Source organism: Protopterus annectens, chromosome 12.part0 (assembly GCF_019279795.1).
Source record: "Protopterus annectens isolate FY-2018-M chromosome 12.part0, PAN1.0, whole genome shotgun sequence".
NCBI lineage: Eukaryota > Metazoa > Chordata > Ceratodontiformes > Protopteridae > Protopterus > Protopterus annectens.
This window is the reverse complement of record NC_056746.1, coordinates 939,913,641-939,939,423: the sequence shown is the minus strand read 5'-3', so window position 1 is coordinate 939,939,423 and position 25,783 is coordinate 939,913,641. Positions and strand designations below refer to the sequence as shown.

The following is a 25,783-nucleotide window of genomic DNA, read 5'->3' as shown; positions in this document are numbered from 1 at the left end:
AGGCTCCTTTGTGAAAAAAGGATGGATAGAAATTCTAGAACTTTATGTAAAGGAGCTACCAGGGAGTCCAAGTGTTGGCTAGATGCCCAGTATACAAAGCGTTTCCATTTACTCCTGTAGAGTTTTGTAGTGGAAGCCTTATGAGAGGCAACCAAAATGCGTTGAACTGCCAGAGAAAGTAGATCAGACCTGGCAAGGCAGGGAAGTGGAGCAGCCAAGCTGCTAGTTTGAGGGATAGAAGAGACGGGTGAGGAACTCCTGACGAATGGGTCAGTAGATCTGGTAATGGGTCCAGGATCCAAGGTTCCTCTGTTTGATGGGCTCGAAGAAAGGGGAACCATATATGTCGAGGCCAGAATGGGGCTATGAGTATAATTGTCCTTTCCAGGTTCCTGGCTTTCTGAAGAAATTTGGGAATCAAGGGGGTAGGTGGAAATGCATATAGGAGACCTGGGGGCCAATCGTGTATCAGTGCGTCCCTGGGGACATCCCCTGGAGGGGGAAGAAGGGCAAAATAGCTTCTGCATTTGGTATTCATCGGAGAGGCAAATAGATCGCAGCAAGGCTGGCCCCATCTGCGGAAAATTCTTTCCGCCACCTGTAGCTTGAGGGACCACTCGTGAGGTAACAGGATGGCTCTGCTCAACCTGTCCGCAATGACGTTGGATGACCCCGGGATGTGCATTGCTATCAGAAAGCGACCCATGGACTCTGCCCATTGCCAAATTCTCATGGCCTCTCTGCATAATGGGTAAGATCTGGTTCCCCCCTGTTTGTTTATGTACCAGACTACAGACATGCTGTCTGTCTGAACTGCTACTGTTCCTAGAGGTAGGAGGGTTTGAAAGTGTTGCAACGCCAGGAACACCGCCCTCATTTTCAGAACATTTATGTGCAAGTTGTACTCCATGTTGGACCATTCCCCTTGGACTGTTCTTCCCTGAAATAGTCCCCCCCATCCTATCAGAGAAGCGTCCATGGTTATCGTGGCCGTCGGATTGGGTAGAACAAATGGACGACCCATAGTGAGATCCTGACTGTACACCCACCATGAAAGGTCTCATTTGCAAGAATCTGTTATCAGAATCTCGTGTGCTAGGGGTAACTGCTGGAATGACCACTGCGTGAACAGCAGCCATTGGAGGAGCCTCATGTGCAATCTCCCCATAGGAACTGCAATCAAGGACGCTGCCATGAGTCCCAAAACCTTCAACACTAGTTTGGCCGGGGCTTTCCTGCTTTGCAGTAGAGGAAGAACCTGTTCCTTGAGGGATGAAGCCCTTATTGGAGGGAGCTTTACCAGTGTTAAACGCGTATCTAGGTCTGCTCCGATGAATGAAATATGCTGTGACGGCAGTAAGGCAGATTTTTCGAAGTTTATGGAAATCCCTAGGTGGGAAGAAAGGTTGACTGTGTAGTCTCTGGCTTGTATGAGGCAACGCTCGGTGGTGGCGGTGAGGAGCCAGTCGTCCAGATAGGGAAACACCCGGAATCCTAGACGTCTCAAGTGAGACGCTACCACTGCCATGCATTTGGTGAATACCCTGGGGGCTGAGGTGAGCCCAAAGGGCAGGGCTCGAAATTGAAAGTGACTGGCTCCCAGCCGGAAGCGCAGGTGATCTCTGGACAGTCTGGCCATCTTGATGTGGTAGTACGCGTCCTTGAGATCTATCGAGCACATCCAGTCGTCCTTCTGTAAAAATGGAAGGATCGATTGAAGCGTGACCATCCGGAACTTTTCCTTCTTCACGAAGGTATTGAGATTGCTGAGATGCAAAATCGGTCTCCAGTCCCCTGTCTTTTTTGGAACTAAAAAGAACCTTGAGTAAGTTCCGGATCCTTTTTGGTCCGCCGGGACTGGCTGAATGACTCTTTTTTCGAGCAGCTTTGAAATTTCTATTGCTGCTGGGCCTCACAGATGGGGTGGCACATCTGGAAACCTTCTTTGTTGGGGTGGAGTTGACATGAAGGGTATTTTGTATCCTCTGGTTACAATGCTTTTTACCCAAGAGCCCGAGGTGAGAGTTAGCCAGGCCTGTGGGTATAAAGCCAAGCGACCCCCGACTGCCTCCAGAGCAGGATAGTCGGGCCCCCGTTCAGGAGTGCTGGAAAGGCTTACCAGGGATAGGATTCCTGTCACCTTGGTTCTGCGGACCCCCTCTGCCACCGGGGCGACGTCTTCCATTTCTGCCCCCCCCTCTGCCTCGGGGGGGGGGGGTCACTCTGTGTGGCCTGGAAAGATCCCTGAGTTTTACGGAACCACATTTTTCCGCCTCATTGCCCTTTGGGGTACGGTCTAGATGGAGCAGAAAAACGGACTCCGACACCAGACAGAGTCTTCTTCTTGTTCACACCGAGTTAGTGTCTCTTTCACTTTGGGCCCAAAAAGAGTGGCACCATCAAAGGGGGCGTTGGCGAAGGAAGACTTGAAGGCTTCCGCAAATGAGCACAGCCGCATCCAGGATTGTCTTCGTAGAGCAATCGCTGAAGCTGCAGCTCTACTCGATCCTTCAGCCGCATACGAGATGAGCCTCATGGATGAGTTCACTATGGAGGTAAGGGTGTTAAGCTGTGCTGTTACCTTATCTGAAACAGCAGCATCTGTGTTACCCTGGAGGGTATCTCCCAGCTCCTTGATGAGATCCCTCTGTAGACGTGTAAAATGTGTCAAATAGTTTAGTGAGCGCATGGAAAAAGTCGCTGAACTAAAAACGCGCTTCCCATATCTGTCCATAGTCCTAGAATTCTTATTAGGAGGATGAACAGAAGAGGAAGACTCAGACATCTCCTTTTTAGTGGCTGCAGCCACCACCATAGTGTCGACCGGGACTCCCTTGGTGAGATAAGTCTTGTCCTGGGGGGCGGTGATAAACTTGCTTGGTTTTCGAGGGACCGGTTCCACTGTGTCCGGTGTCTCCCACGCCCTTCGAGCAACTAAATCCATTAATTCATCGAAGGGCGGAGTAACCCAGGAGGTAGAAGGTTGAGCACCAAAAGCCTTCAGCAACACCGACTCATCCTAAGTGGGGGCTAGGGACTGCCAATCACCCCTCTGTTTTAAGATCTCCAAGATGTCCGCAAATGAGACATCCTCAGAGTTGAATTTTGGGGACCCCTCTGCCTCATCCAAGTCAGTGTCAGATGTTAGAGATTCCTGCGGGGAATCCAAGTGCCTCCTCTTGCACAGTCTTTTCCTCGGAACCTCATCGGAGGGGGCTTCCGGTGAGGCCTCCGAGGAACAGGGGGCACCCTCTGGGGGTGGCTGAGGCAATGGTGCTCTATGCTTTGGATGTGTTGTGGGAACAGAAACAGAGAGCGGCTCCTTAGGGGAGGGAGAAGACGCCTCCGATGAAGTGGTTGTCTGTGTAGACAAAACCTTCCTCATAAGGTCAAAAACCCCTGAACCTCGGGCCGAGGACTCCTCCAGTTCCGAAGAACATGGAAAAATCCCAGACACGGGGCCCGTGGGCCTCGACCCCGAGGACGGAGCTGAGCCAATCTGCGCCGAGGCCCCGAGAGGGAGAGTCGGCACCGAAAGGTCGGTACGACTCTCGGTCCCGGAACCGAGGAGAGATCGTCGACTCCGCGACTCACCTACAGGTTCCGAAGGAGTCGAAGTCAATGGTGTCGATCGTGCAATGGACGGTTTCGGCACCGAGGGCTCCACTATCATCGGCTCATCCTCTCCCGGCTCCGAAGACTGGATGGGTCTCGAAGGAGGACCTGTTGGAGATAAAGGGAGGCCTTCTAGTTTCGACACCAATTGGGAGGAAACTGCAATCAACTTGAAAGGGCCGTGTTCTCCATAAGTTTCTGCATGACACGATCCACATCTGTATCGGATAACGGTCTGGAAGATCGGGTCGAAGGGGCCGAAGATGGCACCCACCGAAGAATGGAATGTGGCGGTAGCTCCGACACCGGTTCCAAGACCTGGGGCTCAGTGAAAGATAAACGTTCGACGCTCGGCCCCGAAGTCTGTGGAACCGGCGAACGAACTTTCGAAGATGAACTCGGAGCCAATGACATGGGCTCCGACATCTTCAACCCCTTCGAGGACTTAGAAGCCTGGTCCGACTTGTCCAAAGCCTCCTGGAAGGCAGGCTTAAGTAGTCCCCTATCTATAAGTTTCCTGCGTCTATCTGTCATGACCCTCCCACTGAAGGAATGGCATATAGAGCAATCCTCTTGCAAGTGGAGAGGGCCAAGACAATAGACGCAGGAAGTGTGGTTGTCAGTGATGGACATTTTCTGCCCACACTGACATCTTTTAAAACAGGATTTGGCTTTTTCAGATATAACCAGCAGTAAGACACTTTACTGTGAAAAGGTTTAAAACACTAGCTATAACTATAAGAAAATATATATATATTGCTATAAGTGATTTGAAGAGGTAGGCCCCAAAGGGAAACCTATGAAAAAATGACAGGACTAACTACAATAACACACACGCACACTTTAGTACTAATCAAAAAGTAAATTCCCAATAACTATAAGAACTTTTTAAAGTAAAAATATAACAATCTTATCTGAATATAACAAAATTTTCTCTGGTCCGAGCTCTCGTCGATGTGATCCGACAAACTAGATCTGGGTAATGGCAGGGAGGATTGTGGGATATAGCCTGGTCTCGAGCTTCTCTAAGATGCAGAGCTTTGCTATGCGGCCGACTCGGAGCCGAGGATCAGCTCCGAACCCGTGTGTAAGAACAAACGGCGAGATTGAACACTCTCACATCTAGAAGTTTATTAGCCGAGTGTAGTGTTGTCAGATTTTTGTATGGAGTAATCAGACTAGAGAGGATTAGAGTATTCATAGGGTGGTAGAGAATCTTTTGGGTGATAGTAAGTTGTTGATAATGAAGTTGGTTCTGCAGTTCTAACCATCCCAGCTATTTAAGGTTGTGACAGTGACGGGTTCTAATAGGGGAGTCTGTGCCGAATCTGGCAATGTTATTCTAGAAGGTTTAAGAATTGAACATGGAACTGTTTGCATAGGTAGTTTAATATCCCAAGTAGACTTCAAAGAATTTTATATGGGTGGTTTAGGGGAATATGTCACTGTCTTCTTCCACAAGGATGCATATGTCAGTAATAATACTTTACTATCAAGCTACTAAGCCCCAGTAAATCTATTCATACTGACATCTTCATTCTGTAGACTGCTACCACATGTATCCTTGTGGTTATTGGTCCTCTGTTGAACTGCAATTTGTTTTACAGTATGCTTGGGTGTGCAAATACACTGACTAGACTTTTTCTTAGTGTGTTTTACTTTGAAAGCCAGAAGTTCAAAAATCTGTGTGGTCAGTAAGTGGGTTGGAGTGGGAGAAAGTTAAGTGCTTGTATGTCAGGGTTTGAGTTTCGGTTAAGGAGATTGATTTTTGTGATATGTGTGTATGAGTGTTTACTGCTTAGAGTCAGAGTAAGAGGTAGATATGGGGACAGATTTAGTGGGTGTATGTGTGCCTAAATGTTTTGGTGTGTATGAGTAAGTTAGGTTAGGGTATACATGCAGTGTTGTGCATGCTTAGTGGTTCATGTGGGTGTGTGTCCAAGTGTCTTGTGTAGTGTTGCTTTTAAGGAGACAGGTTTCATATGGTCATGTGTGGGGTTAGGGTTAGAGGCAAGGTTAGGGTTTATCACACATAAGTAATGTGTTGCATATATGTATTGCATTATATTAAAGCTTATAACTGCTTATATGTGTTGTTGACACAGTTAACTTAGTATCCCACAACTGGACTGATAGTAAATGAAGAGGGAAGACCCTAGTACAGCTACTTACTAATATACTTAACTTCCGTAAGGCAATAATAATATTTAGATGTAAACCATTTTGTCAAAACACTGCTCATCAGGCTTTTTGCACTAGAAGTAGCCAGTTTTAACAAAAGAAGCCCACATGCTGGGAAAGATTGCATGTAAGCATTTTACTTTTCCAAAATAAATAATCTAATACTTAAGGTAGGGGAATGTTATGTTTGGGAAAGGTAGCAGGGCCCAGTCCCACAAAAAAAATTTATTTATCTGAAACAGTTTAAATACAGTGGATATAAAAAGTTTACACACCCCTGTTAAAATGCCACGTTTTTGTAATATAAAAAAATGAGACCACAATAAATCATTTCATAACTTTTCCCACCTTTAATGTGACCTATAACCTGTACAATTCAATTGAAAAACAAACAAATATGTTAGGGGAAAAATATAAAAAATAAAAAACGTACAATATGCTGGTTGCATAAATGTGCACACCCTTAAACTAATACTTTGTTGTGTGTGCACACCCTTAAACTAATACTTTGTTGAAGCACGTTTTGATTTAATTACAGCATTGAGTCTTCTTGAGCAGGAGTCTATCAGCTTGGCACATCTTGACTTGGCAATATTTGCCCATTCTTCCTTGCAAAAGCACTCCAAATCTGTCAGATTGCGAGGACACCTCTTGTGCACAGCCTTTTTAAGGTCACCCCACAGATTTTCTATTGGATTTAGGTCTGGGCTCTGGCTGGTCCATTCCAAAACTGTAATTTTCTTCTGGTGAAGCCATTATTTTGTTGATTTGGATGTATGCTTGGGGTCATTGTTGTGTTGAAAGGTGAAATTCCTCTTCATCTTCAGCTTTCTAGCAGATGCCTGAAGGTTTTGGGGCAAAAGTGACTGTATTTGGAATTGTTCATAATTCCCTCCACCTTGACTAAAGCCCCAGTTCCAGGTGAAGAAAAGCAACCCCAAAACATGATACTGCCACCACCATCCTTCACCATGGGGATAGTGTTTTTTTGGTGATATGAAGTGTTGTTTTTGCACCAAACGTACATTTTGGAATTGTGGCCAAAAAGTTCAACCTTGGTCTCATCAGACCATAACACATTTTTCTACATGTTTTTGAGAGAACTGATGTATTGTTCTGCAAATTTTAGCCAGGCCTGGACGGTTTTCTGTGAAGAAAAGGCTTCTGTCTTTCAACCCTACCCCATAGTCTAGACATATGGAGAATACAGGAGATTGTTGTCACATATACTACACACCCAGTAGTTGCCAGAAATTCCTGCAGCTCCTTCAGTGTTGCTGTAGGTCTCTTGGCAGCCTCACTGACCAGTTTTCGTCTTGTCTTTTCATCAATTTTGGAGGGACGTCCAGTTCTTTGCAACGTCACTGTTGTCCCTTATTTTCTCCACTTTTTGATGACTGTCTTCATTGTGTTCCATGGTATATCCAATGCTGTGGACATTTTTTTGTACCCTTCTCCTGACTGATACCTTTCAACAATGAGATCCCTTTGATGCTTTGTAAGCTCTCTGTGAACCATGGCTTTTGCTGTAGCAGGCAACTAAGTAACTGTCAAGAAAATCCTACTAGGAGAGCTGAACTTTACTTGGGGTTAATCAGAGTCTCTTTAATTGATGGCAGGTGTGTACCCAAGAAGACTGAATGTTGTAATTAAATCAAAAGGTGCTTCAACAAAGTATTAGTTTAAGGGCGTGCGCACACAACAAAGTATTAGTTTAAACAGTACTCAAAATGAAGCGCTGTACAACGATGGCCAATGAAGTATGATTCTCTTGAGAAATAAGTAGTGTAATTAAATTATATAAAACTTATAAAAGTGCAGCATATATATAAAGACTTGCATGAATTTCCAATGCTTCAATTAAATGCACTTACAAGATATCCACGCTGTGAATGCAGTTACACTGTAGCGAAATGATGGTTTCAAGGTGTCCAGTCTTTCAAGTCTGATATACAAAGTATCCACACTGAAGTTATAGTAGCTGCTGTAAAACTGTAGCAAATTGTAATTACAACTTAACCAGTCAAACAGTTCAAACAGTTCAAATAAGAGCTTCTTGCTTTAGTGGCAGTTAAAATCCTTTTATTGTAGAAAAAATTATTAAAATCTTCATGTCGAGTTAAAATCTTGGTATAGAATAAAACAGTCCCTCTGTATTCCAAACGATAAGCGCTTTCGGTATCTTCTTCAGATCGTTGTACAGCGCTTCATTTTGAGTACTGTTTTTACTTGTTACTGATAGCTGTACTTTAGCATTAGGAGGTAAGCTTATTTTAAAGTATTAGTTTAAGGGTGTGCACACTTATGCAATCAGCGTATTGTACATTTTTTATTTTTTATATTTTTCCCCGAACAGATATGTTTGTTTTTCAATTGAATTGTACAGGTTATAGGTCGCATTAAAGGTGGGAAAAGATTTGAAATTATTTATTGTGGTCCCATTTTTTTATATCACAAAAACCTGGCATTTTAACAAGGGTGTGTAAACTTTTTATATCCAGTGTACATACCTACAACAGGTTTGGGAGATCACAGAGTATGAATTTATGGATTTTGTTTATTTTATCCTTTGTTGACAGGGTTAGTCCCATTAGGTTAGTGGCCTCTTTTCAGGGGGGAGACCCCAAGGATGGATTAATACTACTCCTACACTACTACAACTATTCTGTTACTTCTGAACATTATAAAAATTAACTCAATTTAATCTGCTTTTGAACATACAAGATCTGAATGAACTGTTGATAAGTGTACCCAACAGAAGAACTTAAGTATTTATACTTGTTTGACAAGCACAGTCCCCTATGACTGATTTAGTGTTCAAGATTCTTACTGTTTATTTAATTTAAACCTAGATGAAATCACTTTGTAACATACCTCATCTTCTTCCATGGATTGATCGGTTTTTGTTGTAACTCTTGGCACTTGAGGTTTCACCAGTTTTTTGCACAGGCAGATCATTACATTTCCGGTGATAAACATTCCAATATCTGGGCTCAAAATTCGGATAACATTCCAAGCATCAACATTGCTCATTCTAAAACAAAAATGGGAGAGAAAGATAAACATCATATCTCAGTGTGTTACTTAAATTTAAAATATAAATTAAAAAATATGTACTGTTAGGTCTGTAAAAGTGAAATAGCTGATTACAAATGTAGTTTGCCCTCTTTTTTAATATGAACAGTCTGTAGATTTACAACATATTTTATTCCAAGAGTACAGAAATAAGAAGTTATGTACCTACCATAACGTTCCATGTTAGTTGTCTTCAGCTCACCTTCTTTCTTGCTGTTTGGGATCGGAGCCGATCCTCGGCTCTGACTCGGCCATCTTCAATAGCTTGAGAGCTGTTTACTGGCTCGAGGCTACCCCTTATCCCACGATGCCTAGCGATAGCTACCCACATCTCGTTTGAAATAGCTAATCCAGACATAATAAGAGAGAAACCAGTTATCAAAAAACTGGTTGTTTCATGCATTCTAATATCTAGAACAGGTTAGGAAGACCTGGTCAGAAGAATAACAATAAAAGAATACTCAGCCAGTGAAAAAAGGGACTCCTCTCAATCCACTAGGACGGGGGATGGACGCACGAAAGAAGGTGAGATGAAGACAACTAACATGGAACGTTATGGTAGGTACATAACTTCTTAATGTTAAGTTGTCTATCTTGCTTTCATTCTTGCTGTTTGAGACAGCGTCCCTAGCACCTAACACCCTGGGTGGCTCAGTGGAACAGACTCTTCAGAACAGTGGAACCAAAGTCAGCTCTGCTCCGGGAGACCATATCCACCTTGTAATGAGAAATAAAGGTATGAGGGTTTGCCCACGTGGCAGCTGCACAGATGGAATCCATGGGCAACCTAGACTGAAAGGCTACAGAGGTGGCTAATGCCCTAGTAGAATGACCTTTCGGTTTAATTGGTAACTCTTTGTTCCTTAACTGATAAATAAAAGTAATAGTGTTGGACAACCATCTGGATAAGGTCACCTTGGAAACTGGGAGACCTTGTTTGTTTAAGGCACAAGAAAGGAATAATTGGTCTGACTTTCTTATTTCTTTAGTTCTGTGCAGGTAAAAACGCAATTGTCTATGAATGTCCAATTGGTGAAGTTTGTACTCTGCCTTGTTGCTATGATTTGGGAGGAACACAGGGAGATCTATAGATTGGTTTAAATTATTTTCTGAGCAGACTTTAGGAAGAAACGAAGGATTAGTTCTCAGAGAAACTCTGTCATTGTGAAACACCAGGTAGGGAGGACGAACACATAGTGCCTGAAGTTCTGAGACACGCCTAGCTGAAGTGATAGCTACCAGAAAGAGTGTCTTCCAAGATAGAAACTTGATGGAGCAGGAAGCTACTCGTTCAAAAGGGGGCAGAATTAAGGAAGTTAGGACTAAATTAAGGTCCCAAGGGGGAGGGGGATCTCTCACTGGAGGTCTAAGAAGACATGTTCCTCTCAAAAAAGCTTTACAGAGCTTATGAGACATAATGTTAGAATTTGACAAACCAATATGAAAATTAGAAATGGCCGCTAATTGTACCCTAATCGTAGCGGAAGTGGTCCCGGAGTGAAACAGTTGTGCCAGGATTTCCAGAATTTCGTGGATTGGGGCTGAGAAGGGATCCACATTCCTAGACTCTGCCCAACAAGAAAAATGTTTCCATTTGCTAGCACAAGTTTTTCTCATTGTAGACTTATGAGAGGAGACGATAATCTCACGGACTGCTGGGGAAATGCTGGGAAGCCTGGCTAAGGTTGGAAGTGGAGAAACCAAGCTGTGAGCTGGAGAGTTTGGAGGGATTGATGCAGCCCGCCTGACTGATGAATCAGAAGATCCGGAATTGGGTCCAGAGTGCAGGGCTGATCGAGAAGGTAATGGTGCAGGAACGGGAACCATATCTGTCGATGCCAGTAGGGAGCAATGAGGATCATTTTGCAACCCAATGATGTTGCTTTCTGTATGAGTTTTGGTATCAGGGGAAAAGGAGGAAAAGCATAAAGAAGTCCCTGAGGCCAATCGTGGACTAGAGTGTCTCTGGGTATGTGACCTGGAAGCGGAAGAAGGGAGATGTAGTTGCTGCATTTGCTGTTGAAGGGGGTGGCAAAAAGATCGCAGCAAGGCTGTCCCCAGTTGCGGAAAATACGACCCGCAACTTCCTGATTCAGAGACCACTCATGAGGCATGAGGATAGCACTGCTGAGCCTGTCCGCTATGACGTTGGATCTCCCAGGGATGTGCGTCGCAATCAGAAAACATTGGGAGAAAATCGCCCACTGCCAAAGTCTGAGTGCTTCTCGACACAGGGGGTAGGATCTGGTTCCGCCCTGCTTGTTGATGTACCACATCACTGACATGTTGTCTGTTTGAATTGCAATGGTCCCGAAAGGAAGAGAGTCTTGAAGAGCTTGCAACGCTAGGAGCACTGCTCTCATTTCTAGGACATTTATGTGCAAATGGTACTCGTGAAGTTGCCAAGTACCTTGGACTGTCCTGCCCAGATAATGTCCCCCCACCCTATCAGGGAGGCGTCTGTCGTCACTGTGGCTACCGGAGGGGGTTGTATGAAAGGTCTGCCCTGAGTAACTAATGGGGAGACCATCCACCAAGAAAGGTGTCTTTTGCATGCCTCCGTGATCAGGATCATGTGAGACATGGGTAGCTCTTGGAAAGACCACAGCATGAAAAGAAGCCACTGAAGAATTCTCATGTGGAAGCGCGCTAGTGGGATTAGAAGAATGACAGCTGCCATGGAGCCCAGAGTTTGAAGTACATACCTGACTTGGATCCTTTTGCTCTGCATTAGAATTTGCACTTGTTGACGAATTGTGGATACTCTTTCTAGTGGTAACCTTGCGAACATATCCCTTGTGTTTAAGTATGCTCCTATGTAAGTCATAGATTGACAGGGCAACAAGGCAGATTTTTCGAAATTTATTGTAATATCTAGCTGGGTGCAGGATGTGATTGTATAATCCCGCACTTGTAGGAGTTGATGCCTGGTGGTAGCAGTGAGGACCCAGTCGTCTATATATGGAAACACCTGGAATCCTTGACATCTCAGGTGAGCTGTGACCACTGCCATACATTTGGTGAACACCCTGGGGGCTGTAGTGAGACCAAAGGGCAGAGCTCTGAAATGGTAATGACTGGCCCCCACCCGAAAGCGAAAAAAATCTCCCGGAGCGTCTGTCCATCTTGATATGGTAGTACCGTACTGACAATCTATTGAGCACATCCAATTGTCCTGACCCAGGAATGGTAGAATGGACTGTAGCGTGACCATCCGAAACTTTGTTCTTTGTACAGATTTGTTTAGTCTGCTGAGATTCAGAATCGGTCTCCAGTCCCCTGTCTTTTTTGGTACCAAAAAGAACCTTGAGTATGTTCCGGATCCGTGCTGGTCTGCGGGGGCTTCCTGGATGGCTCTTTTTTTCTAGCAGTTTTGAAACTTCTATTACTGCTTGCTCCTTCAGATTGGGTGGAACATCTGGAAGGATTTTCTTTGACTTTAAGGGGGGTTGACGGAAGGGAATTTTGTAACCTCCGGATATAATGGACCATACCCATCTGTCTTTTGTTAACTTTGGCCAGGATTTTGCGTACAGTGAAAGTCTTCTCCCAACTGCCTCCAGAGGTGAGCAGCCGGGCAACCCTTCAGGGATGCTGGAAGGGCTTATCAGAGAAAGATTCTCTGTTACCTTGTTTCTGCAGACCCCCTCTGCCACGAGGGCAGTGTCTATTGCTATTGTTTCCCCCTCTGCCTCTGAAAGAAAAATCACTATGTGTGTCAGGCAAGGCTCCCTGAGATTTACGGAACCACATCTTCCCACTCTTCTGACCCTTGGGGTAAGGTCTAGAGGGAGTGGAAGAACAGACTCCCACGGCAGAGAGAGTCTTGCCTTCTTGCTCACACCTAGTCAACGTGTCTTTCACCTGTGGCCCAAAGAGAAAGGAGCCATCAAAGGGGTATTGGTGAAGGAAGCTCGAAAGGGTTCCACAAAGTGACACAGCCACATCCACGCATGCCTCCTAAGGGCTACACCCATGCCTGCGGCTCTACTTGCTCCATCGGCTGCATAGGAAATGAACCTCATGGAGGAGTTAACTATAGAATTACGCGTCGCTTGCTGGGAAGCTACTTTGGCTTGTGCTCCCTCAGCTGTAGGATCTCGAAGGGTATCTCCAAGCTCTTTAAGGAGATCCCTTTGAAGTCAAGTAAAATGACATAGATAGTTCAGTGACCTCATGGAAAAAGTCGGTGAAGCAAACATTCGCTTTCCGTACCTGTCCATCATCCTAGACTCCTTGTTAGGGGGATGAACAGATAAAGAGGTCTCCGCTAACTCTTTTTTGGTGGCTGCTGCTACCACCATGGCATCAATGGGCACACCTTTAGAAAGGAATTGCTTATCGTGGGGAGCTGTAATAAATTTACCAGGTCTCCTCGGAGATGGTTCCACTGTGTCCAGAGCTGACCAAGCCTTTCGAGCCACTACGGACATAAGTGGGTCGAAAGGCGGAGAAACCCAGGAGGTGGAAGGTCGGGAACCGAAAGCATCCAGGAATACAGACTCATCCTTGGTAGGGGCTAGGGGATTCCAGTTCCCCCTCTGCCTAAGCATTTCCAGGATGTCCGAGAAGGAAACATCTTCAGAGGGGGATCTTGGGGACCCTTCCGATTCATCTAAGTCTGTATCAGAAGTGACAGACTCAGGGGAGTCAATGTGCTTCCTCTTGCATTTCTTCTTCTGAGGGGGGCTCCACTGAGTGATCAGGGGAGGCCTCAGGAAACACCCAATGGGGTGTCCTGGAGCATCGATTCCCTACGCTTGGGGTCTGGAGAAGGAGCAGAGGTTGGCACATGCACTGCGGGGGACGGAGCCGGTGGGGCTGGTAGTGGAGCTGACTCAGGGGACAGCACACTCCACATGACCTCAAAGACATCCCTGCCTCAAGGCAGAGAAAGCTCCAGTTCCAAAGAAATAGGAATCTTTCTCTGCACCGAGGGGGATGGCTCCGAGGCCGATGTTGGAGCCGAGCTCACCTGCACTGATGTTCCAAGAGGGAGAATGGGGTCAGACAAGGGTCTGATGCCACTTGCTCCCTCGGAGCTGACGAGGGAGCCCCGGCATCCAGATCCCTCGATGGAAGGTACCATCCAGGTAATCGGAGCCGACGTCGGAACCGAAGGAGATATGGTTATCGGAGCCGACGATTCCACTACTCAAACTCCAACGAACTCTGGCTCCGAGCTCAATGGAGTCAGAGGAGGAAAAGAAAGGGAGGTGGATGGAGCCAATACCTGTTGAAGAGGGTTAGACAACATTTTAGCTAGTGCCTGTGATTTTAGCAACCTACTCACTACTCTTTCCACATCATGATCTGACAGCCTAGAGGATCGAGAGGAGTGTGAAGAACGGTGGCTATGTTCACTTTGCAATTATGGAGAGCCAGGAGCTGAATGAACTGACTCTAATGAGGGGGACCTCAGCCTTTTATGGCTCCTAGATGGCTCCGAAAAATCCGATGGAGCCAACGGAGGGGTTGTCTTATCGGTGCCAGCTGGAACCGACATACTCGGTAAATCCTGTACCTGGGTCTGCTCCGAAGGTGGAGCCGATGGTTTAGAGGATTTTTGGGATTTCACTGGCTGTGAACACTTTGCCGGTGAATCCTGAGGTTTTAATAGACCCCTAAGGATCAATTTGTTCTTCCGTTCCTGCAGGACTCTTGGACTAAAAGCATGACAGATAGAAAAAGAGCCCTGCAGGTGAACAGCGCCCAAACAATAAACGCAGCTAGTGTGCCCATCTGTCAGAGACATTTTCTGACAGCACGAGTCACACTTTTTAAATCCAGATATTTAGCTTCTTTAGACATATCAACCACAAAAAACCAGAAGAGAAACACAGATAGAAAAAAATTTCTTCTCTAGTCAAAGTACAACAGACTATGTAAAAATATACAAAACAAACTGCTTTTTTTCTTTTTTTTAAATAGCAAAAAACAGAGGAAAGGAGAGCCTCTGAGTTAAACGGCTTCCTTGAGAAGGGAGTGAGGGAGGGGAGAACTCACTAACTTAAACGAGTTCTACTAAAAGGGACTAAAAGGTACTCAACAACAAACACTAGTAAATAAAACTAAGAAAAGGTAATTATCTAATAGTTTTAAGAAGTATCAGGATATATTTCTACACAAAAATTTTGAAAATTTGAAACTACAAGCCTGAGCCAGAAAACGACACACCTCGCAGCTGAAGCGGCAAACGAGATCTGGGTAGCTATCGCTAGGCATCATGGGATAAGGGGTAGCCTCGAGCCAGTAAACAGCTCTCGAGCTATTGAAGATGGCTGAGTCGGAGCCGAGGATCGACTCCGATCCCAACCAGCAAGAATGAAGGCGAGATAGACAACTTAACATCTGCAGTTATCTTACTCTTTGTGAAATAAAGGAAAACATAAAACATGCCACAATTCTTTATGTTGTTAATACCCATGGTTTCAGATACATCTAAGAAGCAACTAACCTTACGAATCCTAAGTGCCAAATAACTTCCTCCCATATGTAGTCTGTGGAACAAAAGGAATATAGTTAGAATTATGACGAATCTTAATCAGATGATACATGTTAATTAAAGACACATACATTTTCTATCATCACTTCAAAGAACTCATGTTACTTTTTTAGACTAGAAAAAATAAGGAATGTTTCACAAAGTTCTATTATGAAAATCTGACTTCCTGAAAGTTGATATTTCAAAACAACAAAAAAAAAATAAATAATTTTTTGAGAGGTCAAACCTCCTGCACAACTTAAACATACCAACTCCAGAGCTGCACCAACATGAAAAAGGGAAAAATCTCCCAAAATAACTGAATTGTTGCCAGTCCACACTTAGAAACTGCACAGGAAATGATGATTTCTTATGGGAAATAGCACTATGCTGTTCGTCTTTTATTTCTATGTGCTACTGATGCTTGAGCAATTTGGGCATGTTTAAGGGAGCCATTTCACAAAAATTTTACAGAAGAGAAATTACAAAGTGTTGAATCAATTTTCACATTACAAAATAACAAAATAATAACAGACAGAAAACAGATAAGATAAATAAGTAACATTTAAATTGTGATATTTGTGGTGTCTCAACAGGTGTATATATATATATATATATATATATATATATATATATATATATACACACATACATACACACACACACACACACACACACACACACACATATATATATAGAGAAAGAGAGGGAGAGTATTTGATTGATATATATATATATATATATATATATATATATATATATATATATATATACACACACACACACACACACACACACACACACATACATGTGTGTGTACATATGTCACTAAATCAACTGTTCAACTTAGTGATCATCAGCTGATCGAGTATGAACACTTGAAATTAAAATAATAAAAAAATTCTTAATTTTTTTTTCTTGGCAGGGGCTAAGCATCTTTGAACCTCCAGTCATCCTGCTAATTATATATACCAGCTCTGAAATCAAATTACATTTGGAAAAAGGTAAATTCCCTGATCCCCACTCTACTGTAATCTCACTCAGAAAAAAAAAAGCTGCTATGTGCGATCAGCTGATTTTTGATCACACACGTAAAGGCAGCCAGCCTAGCTAGACAGAATTTTGTAGATGATTCTATGTCATTGTAAATATTAATGTAATCACAGGCTTGTTCTACCTGGCCAGGTGCAGCTTACTAATAAATGTAAATTCTGAGTTTCTGTTAGCCTAGGAACTAAAGAAGTGATAAAAGTTATGTAATGTGAAATTACTCATCTGTACTGGGTGTTTATCAATTTAAGACTTTCTCAGAGAGAAAGATTTGAGCATTTTGGATTTTGTCTGAAGAACATCCACTCACCAGCACTTGCTCTGCAGATATGTATTTAGAACAGTGATTTATCTTAGAGATATACAGAAATAGCCAGATTAGTCTGCTTTCTATATTTATGTCAGACTATTCTACAGTATTATTTTAAAGCATTTTCCTGTGGTTTCTGAACTCTGTAATGTAATTATGTTGAAATAATAAGATTTGTCTTGTGTTTTTATTATTTATTATTAAATATTTTTTAACCTTTCAAATGTGGTTGTTTTGTGCAGAGATAATTTAAGCTCTAGAGTACTTGCATGTATTTAGTGATACTGTACTAAGCCACTCCAGAATAGCCTTAGCCATGGGTTAAACTTACTATTTAGATAACAGTAATATTACACAGTGAAATTGGTCACCCTTTGGGAAGGGCCTTATAGTAGCTGATATTAGTGGTTGGTGGCAGTGATTTCTACCTTATAGTCTGGAGAGAAGGGAGCATAGCTGGAGAACCTGTGCCAGCCTTCCTCAGGAGTGTCTGTGCATTTGTATATAACTCATATCTCAAAGCGTGTGTGTGTCAGCTACTTGGGCAGGGACACGAAGCACTGGTTGGACAGAGAGGGTGCAGGAGGTTTTGGCTTGACCACTAGCCTCAGATCTGTACCCTATAGCTGTGTCAGTGGGGAGTTTTATTGGGGATCTGGAGTGAAAGGGAGAAACCCGCCCCAGACTGACTGTGATCTCTGTGTGCTCTTAAGGGAAACTGTACTTTAGTGTGTGTGTGTGTGTGTGTGTGTGTGTGTGTTTGTGTGTATACCTGTTATCCTTCCCAATATGCACGCCCCTCACTGGTGCTAGTGGTGAGGATTGAGGCTCCTTGATTACTGGGCCAGTGCAAGGGCGTCACAACACAGACCATTTTTTTCTCCCAATCGACAAAGTAAACTTTACACATACGCATACATACACGCTCGCACGTGCGCACACACACACACACACACACACACACACACACACACACACACACACACACACACACACGAAAGTATAAGCATGATGATCACTACTGCAGCTCAGTACACCAGCTATCAAAAAAATGTTGATTCTACAAGTAAATGAACTCAGAACTAATCGGATCACAGCTCAGATGGAATCAGCAAGCAGTACTTTATTCACTGATGCAAAGGTTACTCGATAACACGTCAAAACAGGAACATCAAACATGTCAAATTAAAGCAACATAACAAAGAAAAGACAACAAAGTGTATGTGTCCCAATTCTTCTCAACGTTACCTTAACAAAACAACCATTATAGCCAACAGATCAACTGCTAAGTGAGTAAACAGTGCTTACACCTTTGCCATCCCTCCACTAAATTATGTATGAGGGAAGGTCACTTATTTGCTAATAATGCAAATTGCAGAAAGTACAAGATAATACAGGTAGAAACCTAGTAATGTATAGGTCACATTTGATAAATTTGATTTGCTATGGGGTAACAATATATTCAGTACTGCTTGAAGCAAAAAAATGAACAGGTAGAATTCTTAGGAAAATGTTATTTAAGCTTAGTATAAGCAGAAGAAATCTCTGCAGTAGGTAAGAAAAATAAAGCCATCATTTTTTTCTCCAAAGCCTTTAATTTTATGTCATTTTATACATAATGGCCAATCCTGACGTTTAAACCATTTTGCAGATATTCTGGCACAGGTGAAAATAACATCCTGCACCAGAAGCAAATGAAACTCTAAAATGGATGTGTTTTTGTTGCAGCAAGCTCAAAATCAGAAATAACAAAAGTAGGAATAACTGTCAAATTCTGGATGTCTGAAAGGGGAGATTCATAACGGCTGTTTCAAGATATTAAACCAGAAATAACTGGTATACACTTATTGTGTCCAGATGCCTGCATGAACCTGTGTATAGTAATAAGCCAACAACATTCACAACTTAAGGGAAATGTCCCTTCTATAAATCAATATTATCTAAAGTCAAATCCATTAGGTTCTGTTCAGTGGAAAAGACCCACTCTCACATGCCCTTTGAACTATCAATGACTCAGAGCATACCTCCCAACTGTCCAGATTTTTTGCAGAATGTCCAGATTTTTGTCTCATATTTTTAGTCTGTTCCTCTTATAATTTCTCATTTTCTAGCAAATCACAGATCACTGAAGTCACTAAATAATGATAGGCATTTGAGTTTCAGACTTCATATCCTTCAGAAAATGCATGATGATGATAATAACAAAAAAACTGTTAGTCTAGCAACTTTCTAAGTTTATTAGATCAATATTTAAAACATGTCCTTAATTTGGGGCCTTTGTCCCCCAATTATGTTTGGCTTTGCCCAGAGTTCTTGAGCTAAGAGGCTGAAAGGTATAACTCACAGACATAGGAAGGTATCATTCCTAAGGGGGCACTTGGAGTAGTCCAGCCCACTGATGGATAGGGAACAGGTCTGTTTCTGCTTAATGTTCATAGCTTTAATTCTGTTCACAGTTTGCCAAAGTATATTTCTGGGTGGAAGAGTGATGGCTTTCTCTGATGTTGGAGCCAGAAATGATCAAATATTTCACATGATGAGTCCCATGACATTAAGGCTCATTTCCTGATCTGCCCCACTGCAGAATATTTCTCCTCCAATTGCATATAAAGAGAACGATGACTTCTGGAATATCACTACCCTGCCCCATGCACCGTTTACTTAACTTAAATACAAATTCACACAGCTATGCCTATTCGACCACTAAGATCCAACAACCAAAAACATCTTACTGTACATAAACTCCCCAAGTCTGCCAGGTACATGGTATACTCCTTCTCTGTCGCTAAATCATGAAACTCTGTACCCATATCTATTAGCTCAACTCCTTCCAGGCAGTTATTCAAAACCACTTCAAAAGACTTCCTGCCTAATACATGGTTTTGTTCCTGTTCTACACCAGTATAACACAAGCACCGTTATAATAAAAAATGCCTTCTTCTAACTACACTCTACCACCACTCTCCCTCACCCTTCCCTCTACTCACCTCTCCCATATGCTACCTACACTCTTCCCCCATTTATTACTTTTCTGTCCCTTCACTCTCCCCCTTATTCTAATTTCACACTCTAATTCCTCTTTCACTCATACCTCCTACCCTCTCCCCCTCCACTTCTCTTTTTTTCTTTTCACTTTTCCCATATTTCTCGCCTTTGTAATTGTCTCAGTCTCTCTCTCCTTTGCTTAAGCATGCTTTATTCCTAGACAGCATTTAAAATGAATTATTTATCACCCAATTACTGTACAAATATATATATATATATATATATATATATATATATATATATATATATATATATTCACATAGATACATATATAAATACATACAAAACACCTAATACTTGTTCCCTTAAGGTGCAAAGTACAATTGTTATATGAAGCTTAAGATAAGGAGTGCAACTAGATTTAGTATGAGGTGGTCCATCTTATCAACTACAAAACCAAAGCACACATGCAAGAACAAACAGAGTTCATTTACAGCCTCCCACACAATATATTGATGATGATGATGGCACAGATTTCCCCACCACTTGATAACTCCCAGTTTGGGAAGTTCTCAAAATGGGGAATGACCCACTGCCTCAGTATCCACTTCACAAAAGACTCTGCAGAAACCCTTCCAAACCACCCAGCCATCTTCTTGGATGGTCACACACATACATAAAATGGTTAGAGTAGTGAAGAAAACCGCACATGAATGCCCTGATGTCGTGGTGCCTATCCTGAGGAAATCTGCTAGGATCCACTACCCTCCCAAGGACTGGATGTACTGAACAGGGACTCCTAAAGCTTATTACGCTGTACTAGCGCTATCTCTTTATATAGATTCTGACACCACAGAATCCTGCAATGCATTCTCAATATAAAGAGTCAAGGGCCATGGGTAGACATTTGAAGTATAGTTATACATTCCCTGTTTTCTCTTTGAGGGTCATAATGCCAGCAGAAGCTAGCAGACAAGATGCCTCAATCACTGGATTCATTGTCAGACAACAGGTTAATCACAGACTGCAATCCTAGTTTTCAACAGTTTCCTCTAGCTCTAATCTCGCAATATGCTTAGCTGACAACTCTGTATGGCCAGGATAGCAGGCACTGATAATGGTTTACACTATAACTCCTGGCTCCAATTGACAAATTTAACAATGCCACCAATATAGCATTTGAAAATGACCCCTTTGACAGTCCATTGTTTGTGGAACATGTTAAAACACTTTTAGAGAACATTTAAAGGAAACAAAAGAACTTTCTAGCTGCTGATGTGAAATTTCAGGCTCAACAATGCACTTGTCATGAACAAGATGGAGCTACATCAGCTCTCTTTTAGGTGCGGTCAATAACAGCAAAAAAAACAGAGGTCCAGTAGAAACCCATGGTACTGAACTAACTTTTAGAATTGTCACTGACCAGATGGAGAGATAATCAACAACAGGAGTTTCATAATTATCTCTCTGGCAGAGAAAACCAGAGCATTTGAGACCCTACCTGAATGCCTCAATCTGGAGGCAGTTGGGCATCATTTGTCCTTCTACTTGCAGGACTTGTTTATAATCACACAGGACCGACAGATATGTATTGTTATATGAAGGTACTACACAATTCCCTTCCACAACTCTCCCCAGCGCCACTCTCTTCCCTTGTCATACATTTCACCCCATCAAAAGAATGTAGTAAGAAAATAAGTCTTAAACCTCTCTAGAAAAGGGTAGTCAAGGTTGCGCCACCAGGGGTCATTACTTTATTTATGTATTTATTTATTTATTTTGGTATTTTGGTAAAAAAAAGACACAAAGGATCTTAGGTCCATATTAGATTTGAATGTCATAAACATATGCATCCCATTCTAAACTTTTCAATTGGTCAGGGTGCAGTTCAGTCTTCTGCCAGAAAGAGATGGGATATACTGTTTGCACTCCAATATGCCTACCTCCGAATCAAGATTGGCAAAGAAATTTCTACAATTCTGGTTAGGAATCAGTCATTATCAGCGCATGTATCTGACATCTGGTCTCAGTTCAGACTGCAGCATGGAGTGAATATGTTTTCTTACTTGGAAGACTGGCTCCTGGCCACTTCTTCAAGGATAAGGTTATCTACTCAGGAGTGTTTTTGGCAACTTATTTCAATCTTTGGGTATTACAGTGAACCCTGCAAATTCCCAATCCCAGCTGTAGCTTTATTCATGTGCTGACTTTCATAGCTTCTAGCCTAAACACTCTGTCATTCAGGGCTTGTCTTCATCTGAACAGGATCCTTCCAGTACAGAACATGATCTCACAGATACCTTTAGTCTCAATCAAGAATAGCCTCCCTAGACCTACGGGTCTTGGAAATGACATCTGTGACAATCTACTTGGTTCCATTTGCAAAGTATGTTATGTAAGTTCTTCAGACTTCAGTGATCCTTGTTCATGGGTTATATTAACTTTCATGTCAGAATTTATAATGCTTGCTGCTTACATTTGAACTAGTGGCTTCACACTTCAAACTTAACACTGGGCAAGCCATTCCAAATCACCACCTGTGTAATGGCAGTCACAGTGGATGCCCTGCCCTTAGGTTGAGGGAATTGTCCAGCTCAGACTGTGGTTAGGTGCATGGTCATAAAGGCCAATTTTCACATTACTGTTCTGAAGATTAAAGAAGTCTGCCAAAGAAGACTTTGTGGCCAAGGGTGCAAAAGCAATTAGCATATTAGCAACAGCAGCCTCAGTAGTTCAACAAGTAGCACATTCACAGGTTCTTAAAAAACAAGTAGCACAATCACCTCTGGTGAAAGATCAGAAGCATGTGGGTTCCATTTAAACAGCAGGTGCTTGGCTTGTTTTTATTATTTTATTTTTACTGACAAAAGTAGATGCTGTACTCATGAATGTGCCATCATTCAAATGACATCTGAAATCAAGATCCAGTCTGCCTATGTAGGTGGAGGTAAGACAGACTATGTCTCTCATCAAAGAAAGGTTAGGGAGTGGGTTTATTTTAATTTTTAGTAATACAATCAGTCTTCGTACTTAAACACATAAAAGTAACCCAAGAAAACACATCAAAAACATCCATAAAAATTCTCATAAATCAAATTCCTGTGACAAGATCTGGTGTGTGTGTGTGTGTGTGTGTGTGTGTGTGTGTGTGTGTGTGTGTGTGTGTGTGTGTGTGTGTGTGTGAGAGTGTGTATGTGTGTGTGTTAGCGTGGATTGGAAATTGTTTCTATTCAAAATGCTACATTTTACTTTTGATCATATAGTAGTTTGGGCTGTACGTTATAAGGCGAGTCATTGTTCTAGTAATAAAATAGATGAAGCAAGTTAAATAAAATACTTTTCTAAACAAATTCATATAGCAGCCATCAGGATGAATGTACTTTCCTGATGTAATGAGTTCCCATAAAATAGCCCTATTACTCATAAACTCATAAACCACTGAAAATTACCACGTCAGATTATTAATGCAAAGATGATGCAGAATCATTGAACCTGAGGTAAATAAATTGTGCAGTATCGACTAACCTACAGTGCTGTGACAGAAATATGACAGCTTGCCTATACATTAATGATGGATGTTCGTTAGAACTGCCTTTTTGTTGATGAATGCAAGTTCATGTTCCAGCTAATTTAACTGTCATCTACACAGGTGGCCATCATCTGTGTTTTAGATCTTTTACTCAGTCTTTCCTTACTTTTTATGACAACTTGTCAGTCCTTGTCAAACTGCCATCACAGCATACCTCTGGTGAGAGGAGGCCCAGCCCCAGGCAGGTAGTGCAAAATCTTCCGACATTATCCAGATGTCTTAATAGACAAGTAGATGTATACATATTTTAGCAAAGCCTATCCATTTCTGGTTTTAGTGCTTGACTGCTTTCCTTCTATAGTAAAATAGCACATGATTTGTACCTTTGGTAACATGTGCATGTTTTTTCCTGCTGCTCTGTGATTCATAGATTCCAGCTGGCAGTCTACCATGTCTGTAAAAGCAGCACAAAAATGCTAGGCAGGCTTTGGCCTTTGTCTCTTCTCTGAGGGCAGTTCCAGGAAGAACACAAGTGGCTTTGGTTCTTAGATTTCAGATGAGGGGTAACAAAGTTATCCCCTTTGGATTATGTTAGTATTTAGTGCTGTTTTATTTTAATCAGTACCTTACATATGTCTTTGTTAGCCTTCTTTTCCGATTGAGATGTAATGTTTCATTTATTCACTTTCTGTTTAATTTTGTTTATTAATTTAGCTTCCTTAACTGGGATGTGGGAGATGTCCTTGAATAGTCTAGTGTGAATGATTGCTGTAGACTGAACCATATGTTTGTAGCTTATGCATTGTGTATATAGTTTAAAGAAGGACGGGCCTGTTGAATAGAAGACTAATACAAAACCACTAATCTCATCCAGTTTCCAACTGGAATCTTACAAATGAATGCATGTGCTGCACTGGGCATGTACTGCTCATCATATTTCAACTTATAGTTGATTACAATGATGACAAAAGACTGGGTTCGACAATGGCTATTACTAGATCTGATTACCTTTGTCATTCTGTGTAAGCTTGTTCAGTTAGGGCACATCTGTTTTCTGATTTTCAAGCATATCCAGATCCTTTTCTGACCATTTCATCTGCACCTGTTCTAAGCTACCTTATTTTGGTGGGCACATTTGAATAGACCATAGCATGTGCTTTCAGTTTGTAAACTTACCTGCTGTTTGTGTGTGTGCGTGTGTGTGTTTATGTGTGTGTGTGTGTGTGTGTGTGTGTGTGTGTGTGTGTGTGTGTGTGTGTGTATGCATGTTTGTGTGTGTATCAATTAAGGTATTGTCTTTCAAAATCATTCTATATAGAGCAGCAGAAAAAAGTACACAATGATTTATTTTAGCATACATATGGATTGCACACACTAAATTAACCCTAGGTGTGAGTGTGTGGTATAGATGAACTACCATGGCAGGGGGATTCACTTTGAAGGATCAAAATTTCAGAACATCGAACCTCTGATTGTGGAAGACCAGAAGACTGAAGTACTGAAATATTGAACCTGTAAAAAAAAAAAAAAAAAAAAAAAAACTAAAACGTGAAAACTTCTTATTTCACATTTTTGCAGAGGGCCATACTCCCTACAACCCCACACCCCCTGCAATTTAAATATACCAACTCCAAGATCGAACTACAGTAAACAGAATGGCAAAGTTCCCGTTCTGCACTGTATGGCGATCACCACTCACAAGGTTCGATATTTTAGCACTGTTATCCCTCTGCAGCACAGATTTGCCATATTAGACTTCAACTTTTGTCTAGCTGAGGCAAAATATAGCCAGTGCCATATGTCATTAGGTTTATCCAATGAACTAAGTAAGGGAAGCTTTACTCCTGCCTGGTCATATGATCTCTGTAAATTATGTAAGCAGGACACATACCCAGCTTGGCAAATTGATGGCACCATTATTAACCACAACACTCTACTAGGTCTACAATAAACACTAAACAAATCATCTCTCTGTTCAGTCTGACATAAAACAAAAATATTTTTAAATGTAAATAAGGCAATTAATAGTGTTTTATAATTTACCATCTGGTGGGACATAATGAAACATGATCTGAAATGCCACTTGAATAAGCAGAAAGAGAAAACTGGTATAGCATATTGCTCTCAGAAATCGACGTGTGCTTCCTGTAAAAACAAATAGACAGGATTAAGCTATGCATTGCTCTCATGGAATATTGCACATATATTAATAAAATAGCTGAATTTTGTTGCTGCTGTTGAACATTACATAAAATCATTTCCTTAAACAAGTACTGACATAAATTGCTGTATCAGAAGTTGTTAGCAAAGTGGCTAAATACAAACATTTGTGCTTATCATCCTTTAAAGACTTTAAACAACATAACGAATAATATTATTTTTGACAGACTACCAACTAACTGGCTGGTTATGCAAAGAGATCACTCAAAGATGAGAATAAACAAGCATGCAGTTTGCAGTCTTGTATGCTACATTTATCGTATTTGTAAGAGGAAACAGTGAGGTGGAGTGCATATGATAGTTGAAAAGATGGGCCAAATTCAATAAAGTCTAC

At 42.0% G+C, this 25,783-nt stretch overlaps 1 protein-coding gene across 1 annotated transcript in view; it reads right to left on the bottom strand.

Annotated features, from left to right (window-relative positions):
* The window catches only part of LOC122816231 (piezo-type mechanosensitive ion channel component 2-like), a 1,381,906-nt gene extending 1,356,536 nt beyond the window's left edge, over positions 1-25,370 (bottom strand). The window contains exons 1-3 of the mRNA XM_044088974.1: positions 25,273-25,370; positions 15,329-15,371; positions 8,671-8,830 (exon numbers count right to left, since the gene is read on the bottom strand). Coding sequence (XP_043944909.1) covers positions 8,671-8,830; positions 15,329-15,371; positions 25,273-25,297 — 228 coding nt within the window. The 5' untranslated portion in view covers positions 25,298-25,370. The remainder of the gene's footprint in view (positions 1-8,670; positions 8,831-15,328; positions 15,372-25,272) is intronic.
* Positions 25,371-25,783: the final 413 nt, after the last annotated feature.